We start from the raw sequence: 15672 nt of genomic DNA, 5'->3' as shown, positions 1-15672 counted from the left end.
ACATAAAATTACAATTATCAGTCAAAACTAAAACAAAATTGTAAAACCTAACCTATTCAAACCTAAGACAGTAATTCATGTTCCTAATATAACTGATTATCATTGTTAAAAAAATCAATCTGGAAAAATATATTTGAAAATAATACAAATTATTTGGCCTGTTAGGCAAACAGACCTTGCATACTAGGCCAAGTAGTGCAGTTCTGGCTATTAGGTACAACATAGCCTTGCTGTGCCAAACACTTGCTACCTAACGAGTGTACAGCACCAGCAATCAGCGAGCAAACGGAACCCACAGCCAGTGAGTAATTACCCAAGTGTAGTTACACGAGAGCTACGCTCGTGGTGTCCTGTCTTCCCAGTACTCATGTTGTCATGTGATGCTTTGAAACTGCTGATGGTTTTGGCCTCTTCACTTAACTTGTTCCAGTAGTCTACCACTTTTTCTAAAGAGAACTGTCTAATATTCTTCCAGCACCTTTGTTTCCTTAGCTTAAATCTATGATTCTCTCTCTTTTTGAAGCTGCAAGTTTCAAGAGTTATTTGTCAATTTTGTTGATTCCCGTTACCTTTTTTTGTATGCAGTGATCATATTCTTACATCGCACCACCTAGTGAGCATGTGACACCAGCATTGTTTTACTGTGAAAATTATAATGTTGCAGAGTATTTGACAAGAGTACTACTGCTGGCTTGCATTGGAAAAGCAGTACCATACAGTATTATTACCATTGAATAATGTTACATACGGAGGGACTTGTTAATTGTTTTTATAATATTTATTTATGAAAAATATTTCTGGCAAACTTTGTTTTACTTTGATAAAATAAATTAGTACAAGATATATGAAGTTGTACCTTACCTTAATTTTTAAATATTTGTATTTTAGTTTTGTAAATACACTTGTGAATATATTTATCTACATTACATATTTTGATTTGCAATATATATAATTCTGTACTGAATTCTTATGCAGAGGCATGAATTTTGATAATTTACTTGTACTGCATACATTACTAATCAAAAAAAGGCACCAAGCTGTCTTTTTATTATTAATGTATACAGTATCAGTACAGTATGGTTTCGGATTCACCAAGGGTTCTATCGAAGGACAAGTGACTGCAAGGAACAGTCAGGAAAATAAGACACACGAACGTCCTGAAAATTAGGACATTCAACAAAAAAATGCATGACTAAGAGGGACAATGCAGTTCGGATAATGAGGGTGCTGTTCCATTAAGTGCCCGTGAGCCATACATAATCTCTGGCAAGGTTATGTATGGCCAATACATAACCTTGCCAGAGCCATTTTCCACTGTCAATTACGGTGGTAGAAGGAAGGCATATAGTATAAGTAATTATCAAAAAACGGTGCCAAGCTAAGAAAACTATACAGCACTGTCTCAGAATATTTAAAATTGACCAGATATTCAGGACATTAATGAAAGCAGAAAGATATACCATACCAACACATTTATGTAAAGAAGCACTAATTTGAGAATAATTTTTATATACCCACAGTATACAGTGATACAGTAATCTCCTGCTTAGGTTGAAGTAAGTAATTATCAAAAGAAGGCACCAAACCAGGAAGGCTATGTAGCACCATCAAATGTGCGGGATAATCAGAGGGCGCTAAATATCACCAAGGATATTACAGGAACAACCGTGGACATCTTCAAGAGGAAACTAGATCGTTTCCTCCAAGGAGTGCCGGACCAACCGGGCTGTGGTAGGTATGTGGGCCTGTGGGCCGCTCCAAGCAACAGCCTGGTGGACCAAACTCTCACAAGTCAAGTCTGGCCCCGGGCCGGGCTTATGGAGTAGAACTCCCAGAACCCCATCAACCAGGTATCAACCAGGATGCCAATACGAGAACAGAAACGCATAAAAGACGAACGATATCAAAAGTATCCTGCTTAGGCAGAAGAGCCTGTCTATTCACTAACGTATCTGCATGCTCAAATACTGTATAAGGACTCAACATCAACAACAATACGTGCACAGTCACCTCCGTGTCTAGACAGATACCACCCCCTTCCACCCCTCTAGTACCCGAGACACCTGGACACCTGCTGTCTTGGGCTGACAAGCATCTTCAGAGGTACTTTTGAAATTAAGGGCATCATTACAATTCAATTTACCTAAAGAAGAATATCAAATACTACAGATCTCACTCTTTGACTAAAAGCATACGATGTAGCCTAGAAATAATACGCATAACGAATAATGCACTTACGGTAATTTACTCAAATTCATAAAAAAATAAAACAAAAAGATGGAAGCATCTTGCAGCGGGCTCACAACTGAATGGGCCCAGATAAAATTCCTGTGCAAGGCAAAATGTTTGGGCAAACATCTTGCCTCTATTCTCCTATCAGTCAAGATACTCTGGAATTAGACAACTGTTGTAGGTTGCATTTTGGGAAAAGTCAATCGTTAGCCTAGGAAGACCTCGATAAGCCTGACAAGGCTTTCTGTCCCCCAATATTGGAAAACCAACAATGACTTATTTCCTCCTACCTATAAGCAACATTATATTTTGAGCATATTAAAAGTAGGAATACAGGGCAGTATGTTTCACATACATATTAGTCATCAACAATAGAGACAGATGGATTACTCTGTAGGTACAGTACAGTAATCACAATATTACAGGTACAGTAATCCAAAAAGTATAAAAAAAAAAAAAGCTACAAAAAATGGACTGAAAATAGCTTTATATTTTCCATGAACAAAACTTGTGCCATCACATTCTGCAGGAAAGAAACATTATTAGGCACAATATTACGACGAGCTTCAGGCTTCGAGCCCAGTGCTGGGACTGGGTGCTTCCTCTATCATAGTCATTCCAAGAAAAGCAAGGCTAATCAATCTATCAACTGCATTATTCACAGGACTCAATTTTAAAATCTGGAACAAGGTTAATAAAAAGAATTACAGTATATATATTTAAAAACTGTATTGACTTAAAATCTACCCAAACAGTATGCAATGCTAGCTCAAAGGTCCGTGTTGCATATGTTGACACATTGTTTTGTAAACACAAACTTAGGAAATAAATATACGAAAGCTTCTTTAATTGTCTAACTACAAATATATATAATTTCATCACGTGTAATTACTGTATCTCCTTTAGAACTTGAAATCCTTATACTTTTTAGTTGGTTTGTTCTGATCTTGTTGTTGCTTTCGTCTTTTATTACGTTGTTTGGCTGCATGCTCAGCCACCATATCAGAGAAATCTTCTTCTTCTCCCTTCTGCTGTTCCCTAAGTGTAGCTTCATATCGTGCAGCCATGGCATCTGTATCTACAAGGTCAAGTTCTGAGGGATCAAGGGCTACTTCCACTCCCTGTGTGGCTGACCTACTAGCAATGCCACTAGCTGCAGCTGCACCAATATCATAGGTGTGTGTTGAGCCCATCATTGCTCGCCCCATTGTCTCAGTTCGCTTCTCAGGGAGAATTGTATAAAGAGCAGGAGTATCACCCCCTTCCATTTCTGTTTCCATTCGTTTCTTTCTCAACTCAATCATGTCAGGAGTCTCCAGACCAGCGGGTAGTGAACTGATACCAGAAGGAGTGACAAGACCAGTTTCTCCAGGAGTTACAAGCCCACTGACATCTTCATCAGATTCTTCATCACTCTCTTCTTCAGATTCCTCTTCACTTTCACTCTCTAATTCTCCCCATAATGTCCTTTCCACTTCTTCTTCTGTTAAAGGAGTATCAAAGTCCTTGCCTTGAGTGCCAAATACATCTCCATAAATAGGCTTTCCCATGTTGTCAACAGGTGGCTTGCCCCACCCACCCGCATGGTAACCAAAGCTACAACCTTCTGGTATAGGGGCATTAAGTCCTGGGATCTTCAAATTTGGGTATGATGGAGGTGGACCATACCGCTGCATTGCAATTAACCAAGGTGGAGGGACTTTGTGAGCATTGGCTCCAACAGGCATACCAAGAGCTATTCTCAAATCATCACTCATCTCTCCAGGTTTCTTGTCTTTCATCTTTGTCTCAAACTCTTTGCCTTCATAGTAAAGGTCCCCATGAATTGTCATCTTCGGTTTAGTCTGCCACTTGAAAAATGCATCATGAAGTTTCTGGTAATCAATATCAATCTTACCCATTTTTGGCCTCACCTTGTCCCTCATTTTAGCTTTGAGTGTTTTTTGGTCTTCCTTCTCTTGAAGTGCAGCTCTCATCTCCATTATACCTGTGCGCTTGATGAAGTCAGGAAGTTCAAAAGGTGGCTTTTCAATACCACGTTTGCCTTGTAAATATTTTCTCTTAAAGCACCAGTGGCGTGGCACAGGTACAGTGTTTCTAGTGGCTTTTAAATGAACAAGTAACTTTGGATCTTTGGCCGTTACATCGTGCATTTCAACTACATCTGGACGACTGACAGTTTGCTTCAACTCGGCAATGCTCATGCGTTTCAAAAGTTTCATTTTCCTTTTAGATAACTTTGGTTTATCATCCTCTTCCTTCTTCAGGTCATCATCATCGTCATCGTCGTCATCATCATCTAGTGGAATACCTGGCACTTTTGGGCCAATTTTTTTGTTAATATCCACTAAGGGAATCTCCACTTTAGGCAGTATCTTCTCTTCTTCTGCTTTTGGTTCTGGCTCGGCAATTCTGAATGCTTCAAATATCTTTGTAAAATGACGATAATTAGGATCTGTTATATCTAATTCAATGGAGTCTTGGATATACTCAATTTCTATGTTGGGATCGTCAATCTCACTCTTGTCTCTCTTTAATTTTTCAATTCTTTTTCGTTCCATTTCCTCCTGGAGTTGATGGCGACCTTTCCTCCTCCTCTTCTTCTTTTTCTTTTTTTCTTGTTTGTTTTTCTGGCTAGGTTCCTCTGGAACTTCTTCATCCTCCTCCTCATAGACTGGAGGAATAAATGGCGTTTGAGATTTGGTCATAGAAACTGTAGTTCGTATCTGGGGCTTCTGATTTTCAAGTTCATCCATTCTTGCTAGCCCTTCTCTTTCTACCTTTTCAACATCTTCTGGATTCACACCAACCTGTTGGGGTACACACAAAAAAAGTTTGGTGATAATTTTACAGCTCACAATGACCAGATATACACAAATTTTCCCTATACTGAACCTTCAAATGATAAAGATTAAACAGTAATTCATTACACAACTGTTGAAGAATTCTGGATAAGTGTTCATGAAATAAGTAGCCAAAAATGCTTGCATTAGTAATTATAATGTGAAAAGTTCAAGGTGCCTGCCAGATATAAAACAGCAATAAAAAATAGAGAAAATTATTTGGCAAAATATTTATTATTTCAAGACATCACAAATATTGGGAATGGCAGAGAAGCAAGTAAGTAATTATCAAAAGAAGGCACCAAACCAGGAAGGCTATGAGCACCATCAAACGCACGGAATAATCAGAGGGAGCTAAATATCACCAAGCATGCCAATACGAGAACAGAAACGCATAAGGCGAACGATATCAAAAGTAACCAATTCACCAAGAATTCTATCGAGGGACAAGTGACTGCAAGGGACGGTTAGAAAGCAAGACACACGCTCGTCCTGGAAGTCAGGACATTAAGCAAGGATATGCACGACGGTAAGAGGGACAATGGTATTTGGACAATAAGGAGCTGGGCGGCGCTCCATTAAGTGTCCGTGAATTAAGCGAGTATGGCCAAGACGCAACCTTGCTAGAGCCATTTCCCACCGCCAGTTACGGTGGCAGGAGGAAGGCCACAGGTACACACAATGCTTAAGAGTATGCAGTTTGTTACCAACAACAGAAGACCAACAACCCTGCCAACCGGCAATGATGGAGGAATGAATAACCGGGTAAAAGTCGGAAAAAGGAATACCTTTAGGGAAATGGAACAAGAGCGGATAGCCTCTCTAGCGGCTGCATCCGCACGCTCATTTAACGAAACACCAATATGGCTGGGAACCCAGCAAAACTCGCCATGTTTAAATTTACTAGAGTTAAGAAACAGCCAATGTTGAATCTCGACAACTATCGGATGGACAGGATTTAAGGACCCAAGAGCCACGAGGGCACTACGAGAGTCAACTACAATCACAGAGGAGGATTGACAACGAGAAAGCAGGAGACGAAGAGCATAGAGAATAGCATAAATTTCCACTGTGAAGATGAAAATGGAAACGGAGCAGGAGTGTGAAGAAAAGTGCTCAAGAAAAAGGCGCTTCGGAACCGTAGGAAGAGTAAAAGCTTTAGTAACGTGGGTCAAGGATGTACAAAACTTCGGAAGGGGGATGGGAGCAAGGAAGGAACAATACGAGTAGAAATATGAGAAAGACGAATGGGAAGAGTTCTGTAAGCGAGATAGCCAGACAAAAAGAGGGAGGTGGTGAAGAGGAACAGGAAATACAGGAGGGGTAAAAGTCAAGGCATGACAGAGGCGAGAGGAAGGATGTTGCAAGGACTGCACAAGTTAATAAAGACAGTAGCGATCACGGCGATCCTGGAGAGATAGGAAGCCAGTGTCAACATACAAGCTGAGGGCGGGAGTCGAACAAAAGGCACCAGAGCTGAGGTGCAACCCAGCATGGTGTAAAGCATCAAGACGGCGAAGAGTAGGAGAAGCGGACGAGTAAGCAGGGCAACCATAATCGAGTTTAGACAGGACAAGTGAGGAATGTAAAGAGAGGAGCGTACGCCTATCCGCCCCCCCAAGAAGTATGGGACAAATCCTTAAGGAGGGAAAGGGTCTTAGAGCATTCAGCAAAGAGGTAAGATATATGGGCCGACCAAGACAAACGAGTGTCAAAGATTAACCCCAGAAGCTTAGCAGAATTCTTGTAAACAAGCGGATGACCATAAAGTGACAAAGAGGGACGGAGAATGATACACTTCCGAGTAAAAGTCATAGGCAGAGAAGCAAGCTCACTCCACTTCTTCACTACTCTCAAACAATTGTGGAATACTGTTTTTGCAATGTCTGTTTTGCCACTTTCCACCTATTCAATCTTGTTCACCTTATATTAACCAGTCCTTCTTCAATTTGTCTAAACTATTTTACATGTTGAGTTCAACTTCCTCAACCTACTTTTCCATTCTGTAAAATAATATTCTGTAAGAACAATGCCTAAAGCTTTCTGGCACTAATAATATGCACTCCCTTCAGCTTTTCCATTTCTACTTATCTTAGCCATCGTGTCACAAGAATCTTTTAATTTTTTATACAGGATTTGCTTTCTTTAAACTATGTTGGTTCTTTCTTAAACTGTTTTCCATTTCCCCATGCTCATTTGGTCTTACATCTAACGTGATGGGATACCCAGCTGTGCCCGGGTCTCTGTCCTCCCTTTCTCTAACCTCTCTTTCTTCCCTTCTCTCTCTTCTCCATCTTTCCTCCCATTCTTCCCTCTCTCTAATCCTCCTATATCTCCCCATCCCTTCTCTCCCAACATCCCTCTATCTCTCACTCTCAGGAAATTTAATATTACAAACAGGCAAAAACCTGTTAACAAAATTCTACATGAAAACAAATCCCTGACTTACTGAAATAAATGAGATATTTCATAAAGGAGGGCACTGGAGCTGACCCCGCCTAGCTTATGATATTTCCATACCACTCATTTATCATCTTGAAAAGTTGGGTGAGGCTAGTCCCAAGCATCTGCTCTCAGGTCATTTTCTCTTATTATTTCTTATAATTGTTTTCCCCTTATGGTGTAGTTAATTATAGGTTTCCTGTCTCCCTTACCCATTTTTAATACTTTACACTTATTTGGATTAAATTCCAGCAATCATTTATTTGCCTACTCCTGAAGTTTGTCAAGGTCTTCTTGATGGTGGTCATAATATTCACGAACTATAAAATATAAACCCTGCTTTCATTTATAGGCTCACAGTGGGCCATGGATCTCCTTTACAGAAACTTAATTGGATGGTGCAGAGAGGCTAGGGAAGGAACTACAAGCAAAGAAAACTGACCCAATGATAGGAAGCTAGAAAACTATAATATTTATCTTGTGAATATTTTGAGCAGAGAGGTCCTGAAGCAACTCATACAGAGGTAGAGGATAATGAATGTAGAACCTTATATTAATGGAAAATAAAGTACATTTTTATTGTACTTTATTTCAAACTGGCCAAACTGTATTAAGAGAATGAACATTCTGGAAATGTGAAGATGGGTTCAACAAGTAAGACCTTAGCGCAAGAAATTACTTCATAAAATATTAACATTTATACAGTATTACAAATAACATACCTGTTTGGCCCTTTCTGACTTAAATGCCAGTGCTTGTTCAAGTGCTTGTGGAAGCTTGACTTCTCTGGGTGCCTCTTCCTTGGGGGCAGAGACCTGTAGGGACATGAGTGGTGGAGGCTTCTCTCCCTTCTCTGGGCTTTCTCCAGGAGGAGTCATTGCTGGGGGAGCTGCACCCAGAAGACCTGCACCCTGAAACACAATCATAACCATTACTCTTGTGCAAAGGCTATATCAATGCTATTAAGTCTAAACTCCATATATACTCGTCATGGAACCACATGTACACAAATATGGCCAGGGCAAAAAACCAGCGTTGAATGTAATGAAACGCCATTTTCTGTGTGAGCCCCGGAGCCTCCCTGAAGCTATCTGAACTGATGTGTGCTATATTAGTTTGGACCAAGAACCACGAGCCAGAACCTGGTCCCCTGAGAGAAGCTCAGGGAGCAATGGCCTATGACCACTTTACATTTAAAGTACTGTACAGTGCACTGTCATAATTGCCATCGACCGGGGAAGGACCCAGAAAAGTAGGCGAATCAAAACGGACCACTGTCCCATGTAATCTACATCTCAAAAGATCAAAATAACCCCCCTAGAAAGAAACCAAACAAACAATCCTTCATGCAACTAGCACTTCCGCTCATTAGCACTACCCCCTCCTCCCATGTAGGGGGTAAGGCAAGGGAGGCCAAAAATTTTGGGGGCCAATAACAAGGCCCCCCTCCCCCCCATAGAGGGGAGGGGGCGCCAGCTCACTGGAGCCGGAAGCTGACCACTTTAGTTCTTAAATGATGAAAAACCGCCGACTGGAGGGAGGGTGTCAGGGAGGGTTCTGGGTGAGCCTTGGGGGCTCACCCAGAGTAACTTGAGGCCAGAGTTGACTGAAGTGACCACTAGCACATCAGTCCAATAACTGGAGTGGTAGGCTGTCGGCTCTGGCGAGCTGGCTCCCTCATAGGATGGGGAGGGGGGTAGTGCTAACGAGCAGAAGTGCTAGGCGCATGCAGGGTTGCTTGTTTGGTTTCTTTCTAGAAGAGTTATTTTGATCTTTTGAGATGTAGATTACACGGGACAGTGGTCCGTTTTGATTCGCCTACTTTTCTGGGTCCTTCCCCGGTCGATGACAATTATGACAGTGCACTGTACAGTACTTTAAATGTAAAGTGGTCATAGGCCATTGCTCCCTGAGCTTCTCTCAGGGGACCAGGGTCTGGCTCGTGGTTCTTGGTAAGCATAAGAACTCCTGTGACTAATGACCCCAAACTAATATAGCACATATCAGTACAGATAGCTTCAGGGAGCTGACGTGGCTCCACAGAAAATATCACTTATGTAAGCAATTAATTATCAAAAGAAGTCACTAACCCAGGAAGACTATATAGCACCATCAAAGTCACAGGATATTAAAAATTTGCTAAATATTACTAAGCATGACAATATGAGAGTGCATAAGGCAAGTAAAATCAAAGATATTGAATTTGCTAAGGATTCTCCTGAGGGGATAAATGACAGCGAGAGCCAGTCGGGAAGCAAGACACATGAACATCCTGAAAATCATGACATTCAACAAGGAGATGCACGACTGTAAGAGGGACAATGCAGTTTGAACAATAAGAAGGGCAGCATTCCATTAAGTGCCCACGAGTTAAACATGTATAGCCAGTATGTAACCTTCCCAGAGCCGTTTCCCACTGCCTGTTATGGTGGGAGGAGGAAGGCTAAGGGACAGACTACCCTTTAGAGCACACAGTTTGTTACCAGTAACCCAAAACCAACAAGCCTGCCAACGGTCATGGATAGAGGAATGAATGACTGGGTAGAGATTGGAATAAGAAATGCCTTTTCAGGAAATGAGAAGTGAGGATAACCTCCTTAGCTCCAGAGTCCACACTCTCATTTAAGGAAATACCAATATGACTGAGAACCCAGCAAAACTCAACCTATATAAATCTGCTAGAGATTAAAAGCACCCAATATTGAATTTCGACTAACAAATGATGCAAAGCATTAAATGACTGCAAAAATCCCTTATGTAAGCCTAAGATGAGATTATACTTTGGTAGTGCAATATATGATACTTCTGCATAATGAACAATAATAAAAAACTTACAGGGGGTCTAGCAGACGAGTTTGACATTGCTACAGGTGGACGCTGGGGAGTCATTGGTGTGGCAGTGCGTGGGCTTGATGACTGTAAAAGTGGGGGTCTGAGGGAAGGCTGCTGTGGGGATGGAGTAGGCTTTGGTGATGATCCAGGTCCTGGACCAAGTAGGCCTGTGCTGGGCACAGGACTAGGGCCAGTAAACCCTGTTGGTCCACCAACATTTATTGGCCCTTGGGGCCTAGGACCAAAAGATGGTGAAGGCGGTACAACAACAGATGCTTTAACTCCTGGTGGACCCAAGACTGGAACAGTGCCCACACTAGCGGGTCTAGCGCCAACTGATGGGGGCACAGGGGCACGTGCTGAAGCTGCTGAAACTCCAGGGGGTACTCCAGGAGCTGGAAGCTGTCAAAATAAAATAAATTTACCTTTTCATGTAATTTACATAGAATTTAGCTAATTAACATATTGGCCAAATAAATTTTTTAATCTAGGATTATGACTGTACATAAAGTATAATATCACATTTTAACTTCCTATAAAAACAATTGCTTGAACTTCCAGGATTAAATTATTTATTTGCCAAATTATTCAACCCTTTTGCATAGATATATGTATATATATATATACACAGAGAAAATACAAAAAGGGCTGCCCAAATAAAACAGTGTCTATGATTTGCAATTCAAAAAAGTACACGATCAAGCATGTTAATAAGTATTACATTAAATGAAGCTCTCTCTTCAAGCAGACACATGCTAAGAAAACAAACCATAATTACTATACTTCCCCAGCAAACACAATATTCAACTATGTCACCATGTATGTCAACACCTTAACAAGATTCCACCAAGTAACAATGGTTATGATACAGTAAGTTAATAAGCCCTCACCTTTATATTTTCTTCTTCCTTTTGTTTTAAAGCCTCTCTTTGTAGCCTTAAGAGTTGTACTTCTTTCTCCTGCTCCTCTCTCTGTTTCTCCATGAAGGCTGCATGCTGTAAGCGATACAGGTCTTCCTGCTTTTTCTGTTGCTGCTGTTGTTCAAGAAGCCGTTGCTGTTCTCGTACTTTATGCTGTATCAGACGTTCTTCTTCCATCTCCCGTTGACGGCTAATCATCTGAGAACACAGTTTTCGTCAACTTTTCATATAGAAGGAGCAATATATAACAATTTACAAAATGAAGTGTTGTATTTATTTAAAAACATGTTCGCTTTTCTAAGAGGTCAATTAATATATGATACCCAGTTAAGTTCAATGACTGGGTCACTAAGATACACCAGGAGAAAGGAGATTAGGTAACCTGCATCTTTTTAGTCCAAAATTTGACGAGAGTTCCACACAAAAGACTTTTGTATAAGATGGAAAGGCAAGCTGAACTGGGCAAAGATGCATTTGACAAACAAGAAACAAAGATCAGAAAATAAAGAGGAGAGGGGATGCAACAAGTTGGAGGGGAATAGAAAGTGGGATCCACAAAGACTCACTCCTAGGACCCTTGCTGTTTCTAATCTATGCGAATGATCAATCAGAGGAAGTGAGTTTGTACACTTCATTGTCAGCAAACATGGACAAGATAATAAATGAAGTTAAAACTGAGGGGGACTGTATAGAGCTGCAGTAAGACTAGAAGAGTGAACAGACAATAGCCATGAGAGTTCAACCTTAACAAGTCTAAGGTAATGAGATGATTAACGAAGATTGAAGACCAGAAGGAATCTAAATCATTACGGGAAAGGCAACACAGATCAAAACGAGAAAAGGACTTGGGACTGGATGTAATGTATGTCATTTCTTAAACAAATTTGTAGTGTGACTTACAACACAGTGCAAAGCTCGTGAAAAAATTCTTTACACGGACTACCACCAACCCTCACTAACCCAACCTGCCCTCTGGGAGGAGGTACCTTGGGGTAATCACATCAAATCAACTATGTAATTAGTGATATTATCTGCTCCTTATCCATGGTTAGATTGCATTAAGGTTAGGCATGGTTAGGTTAGGTTTTGTTAGGTTTGGTTACATTAATATGGTGTATTATTCTCAAAACAAGTGAGATATGACATTTTGAAACTATTTGAGTATTGCCTAGAATTTCATTTACAGAAAAAAATTTCAGACCATTTCAAAGAAAAGTTAAGCATAGACTTTTTATATTTTAAACCAGCAATTTCTAATACAATAAAGTAATAGTTTTAGGATATTATCTGTTTAGGAAAAGGGTTCACTTGCCAGTTTACAAGTAGACTATTATTTAAACTGTAATATGCTTTCAGACCACAAATATCTAGATAAATATCCAGGTGTTTAATCAGGGTGGTTGGCTAGTCATTAGAATCAATTTACACTGAGAACGGCTAGCACTAATCATCATCACCCAAATGGTTACCATATTGTCATAAATTAACACTGCCAAAACTTTGATCATTCCACATAGGAATAAATCAAAATAATGTACTAATAGACAAACAAAAAGATACAAATATTTATATATCTTAGCTAGCCAACCAGCCGCCTAGGAATGAAATGGAGCTAGTAAAATGCAGCTAACTTCCAACTCATTTCTTAAACAAAATGACTGTCTTGTTTCCTAATTTAGAAATTAATATATAATACTGTAAAGGAGCATAACCATGTACAGTATTTGAATATGTAAATAATAAAGACTACACTGTACAATTTTTTTTCTACAGTCTAAATGATCATGTCTCATTAAATAAACTAATGATTAATATAAAAATTGCATGAATATGTATTTAAATGGGTAAATAAACACAAATAAATAAAGATGAGATATGAAATGAATGTTTATGATCAGAGCTGCCTAAGGTAAAAAAAAAAAAAAAAAAAAAAAAAAAAAAAAAAAAAAAAAAAAAAAGCAGGTGATGCGCAGTTTGCCTCTACATTGTCACCATGCATTTGATTTCTTCAGCTTAAATTGTACACAACGATAGGTAATTAGGCCTTTTAGACTATGGTAGCAAAAATGTCTAAAATTTTGTTATACAGCATCTACAGGTATATTCAAATGAGCCCATCCCAAACCATTAAAATATGACAAGCTTTACTGAATAGCATTCCTGATACAATTACAAAAATATAAATTCCGTATACAGCACATTTTATCAGTTGTGAAACTAAACAACGTACCCTATATGTTTTCTAGGCCTGGAGGCCTAAATTTCAATCCCAATCGCTTACCATATTAACAAAAAAGTACAGTACAATACTCTTTCTACCAATAAATAATATTTATTACCTCTTCTTGCTCTCTAGCCTTCCTGATGAGCTCATTCTGGCCTTGGTTTTGATTCTGTTCTTCATCCTCCTCCATGACCATATCTTCCTGCTGCATCTGTTCATCTTGTTGAGAATGTGCAAGCTTCTGGTGATCTGACCCACTCACACCTCCATCTTTCTTTTCTCCCGATGGACTTTGTTCAACACCTCCATGATGACTTCCCAATTTATCTGGCAAAATATAAAGCATATTTAATTAATGCAGTTTACAAATTTCATCATTACATGTATACAAATTTGTTACTGAAATAAAGAGTCCCATTAAGAATATAAGACACACAGGTAATACTCTCTCATAATGTAACAGTTTATTCTAGAAAATCCCTATCAGCCAGGCTGTGGTGCATATATTTAACACCGTGACTAACAAATCAACTACTTTTCTAATATGAATTGATCTGAAGGTCACTGCCTCTAGTGGCCTCGATAGGGACAAAGTATGAAGTACGCTGACCAGAGAAACCATCCTATAATACTGTCTAAAGCTGAACTACATAATCAAAATACATAGGTCCTAATAAGGATAAGATAGAGTGAAAGAATAGAGTGCTATTAATAAAACAAGATGTTTTATTAATAGCACTTCTAAATAAAGTCATAAGTTCCCGACTACTTAGGGAAGTTATTGACATTCCTGGTAACCAAACAAAAAATTATATAGTATAGGCTTACTAGAAAACTTATGGTCTGAATAAACATGATGCCAGAATAAATGATGTACATAGACACCTGTGCAGTATCCCTTACTTCTAACATGTAACTACCATATAAGCTCCTTACCTTTTACATCTTCAGGCATCTTTGGCACATCAACAATTTGTAAATGCTGGTAGAGACGATCCACTAATTCATTCTTCAGACCTGGAATGATCACAAATTATTAGATTACAACACAAATTCAATTATTAATTGCCACTATTACATTTACAGTAGCCTCTCCAACACACAAGTGACAATGTGTTTGGGGGGGAAGGGGGGAGAAGAGGGATGCATATGTGAGTATTGTATAGGTGAATAGTATGTCTAGAGAAGATGCAAATGCTGGGCGAGTTTGAGTATCTAAGTTGAAACATTAATATCATTCTGATGCTTGATGCAATGAATTCTGCTTCTCTTATACTTTATTCAGCTTTATATTTTCCTAGCTCTTATATATATAAGTCATTACCTAACTTTTAACAGCAAGCATGTGCCCTCTTTTAAACTATAATGTCTATTTAGTTTTTAATTAATCACATTTCTTTTACCTTTCATATTACAGTACAGTACTGTAAATTCTCCATGTATATGGAGAATTTACGATCCCCAGCCTCCACTGGGGATCGAACCCAGAACCTTAGGACTACGAATCCCGAGCGCTGTCCCCTCAGCCATCAGGCCCAGTTCAATTCGACTGATTTTTCAGGATTCTGTGTACAGGAGCCCTGGCATGTATGAAAAAAGCTAACAAAGTTCCAATCTACAAAAGTGGTAGCATGGAATACCCCCCTTCCTTAATTTTATCACTGACAAGTGTAGTAATGAAAATACTGGAAAAAATACTTAAAACCAATCGGTTAATGTAAAAACAAAATGTTGTAATTCTTGACACATCTTACCACCTAAAAAAAGTGTCACAAAGTTTTACCTCCCCACCCCCACACATGGAAGACTTGCCAGCGACTGTACATATTGTATTTTAAATGAAAAAATTGAATAAGGGATGAGTGAAGCCATCGCCCAGTCTGGAGTCTGCAACATACCGTGGGTCGGCAGCCCAAAGGTCGCCAGTTTAGCCTTCAGGTCCACAACTCTAAACTGAGAGATTTCTTCTTCCGTGAGAGGCATCTTGAAGAGTTAGTCGGTGGTGTGTACTCCAGATAAGAAGCCCCAGAGGGCACACTACAGCACTACACCCAATACACCCAGTAAACAACAACACACTCGCCCACTACACCATTCATCACCCAAAACATTACTGGACTTGTACGATGGTTCTACAACATTATTATTGAAAATTAATCGAATTATTTGCAAAGAGTGT

The 15672-nt window shown here is 39.5% G+C and overlaps 1 protein-coding gene across 1 annotated transcript; it reads right to left on the bottom strand.

Moving 5' to 3' along the window:
- Nucleotides 1–2946: 2946 nt before the first annotated feature.
- On the bottom strand, nucleotides 2947–15630 carry Sf3b2 (splicing factor 3b subunit 2). The gene is made up of 7 exons (XM_045757488.2): nucleotides 15392–15630; nucleotides 14430–14510; nucleotides 13609–13820; nucleotides 11240–11467; nucleotides 10353–10751; nucleotides 8240–8428; nucleotides 2947–5042 (listed from the first exon to the last, which is right to left on the bottom strand). Exons 1-7 carry the CDS (start codon nucleotides 15474–15476, stop codon nucleotides 3135–3137), a joined length of 3102 nt encoding a protein of 1033 aa, XP_045613444.1. The 5' UTR covers nucleotides 15477–15630; the 3' UTR covers nucleotides 2947–3134.
- Nucleotides 15631–15672: the final 42 nt, after the last annotated feature.

The sequence above is a fragment of the Procambarus clarkii genome, chromosome 67 (assembly GCF_040958095.1).
Source record: "Procambarus clarkii isolate CNS0578487 chromosome 67, FALCON_Pclarkii_2.0, whole genome shotgun sequence".
NCBI lineage: Eukaryota > Metazoa > Arthropoda > Malacostraca > Decapoda > Cambaridae > Procambarus > Procambarus clarkii.
This window is presented reverse-complemented; position numbering and strand designations above follow the sequence as displayed.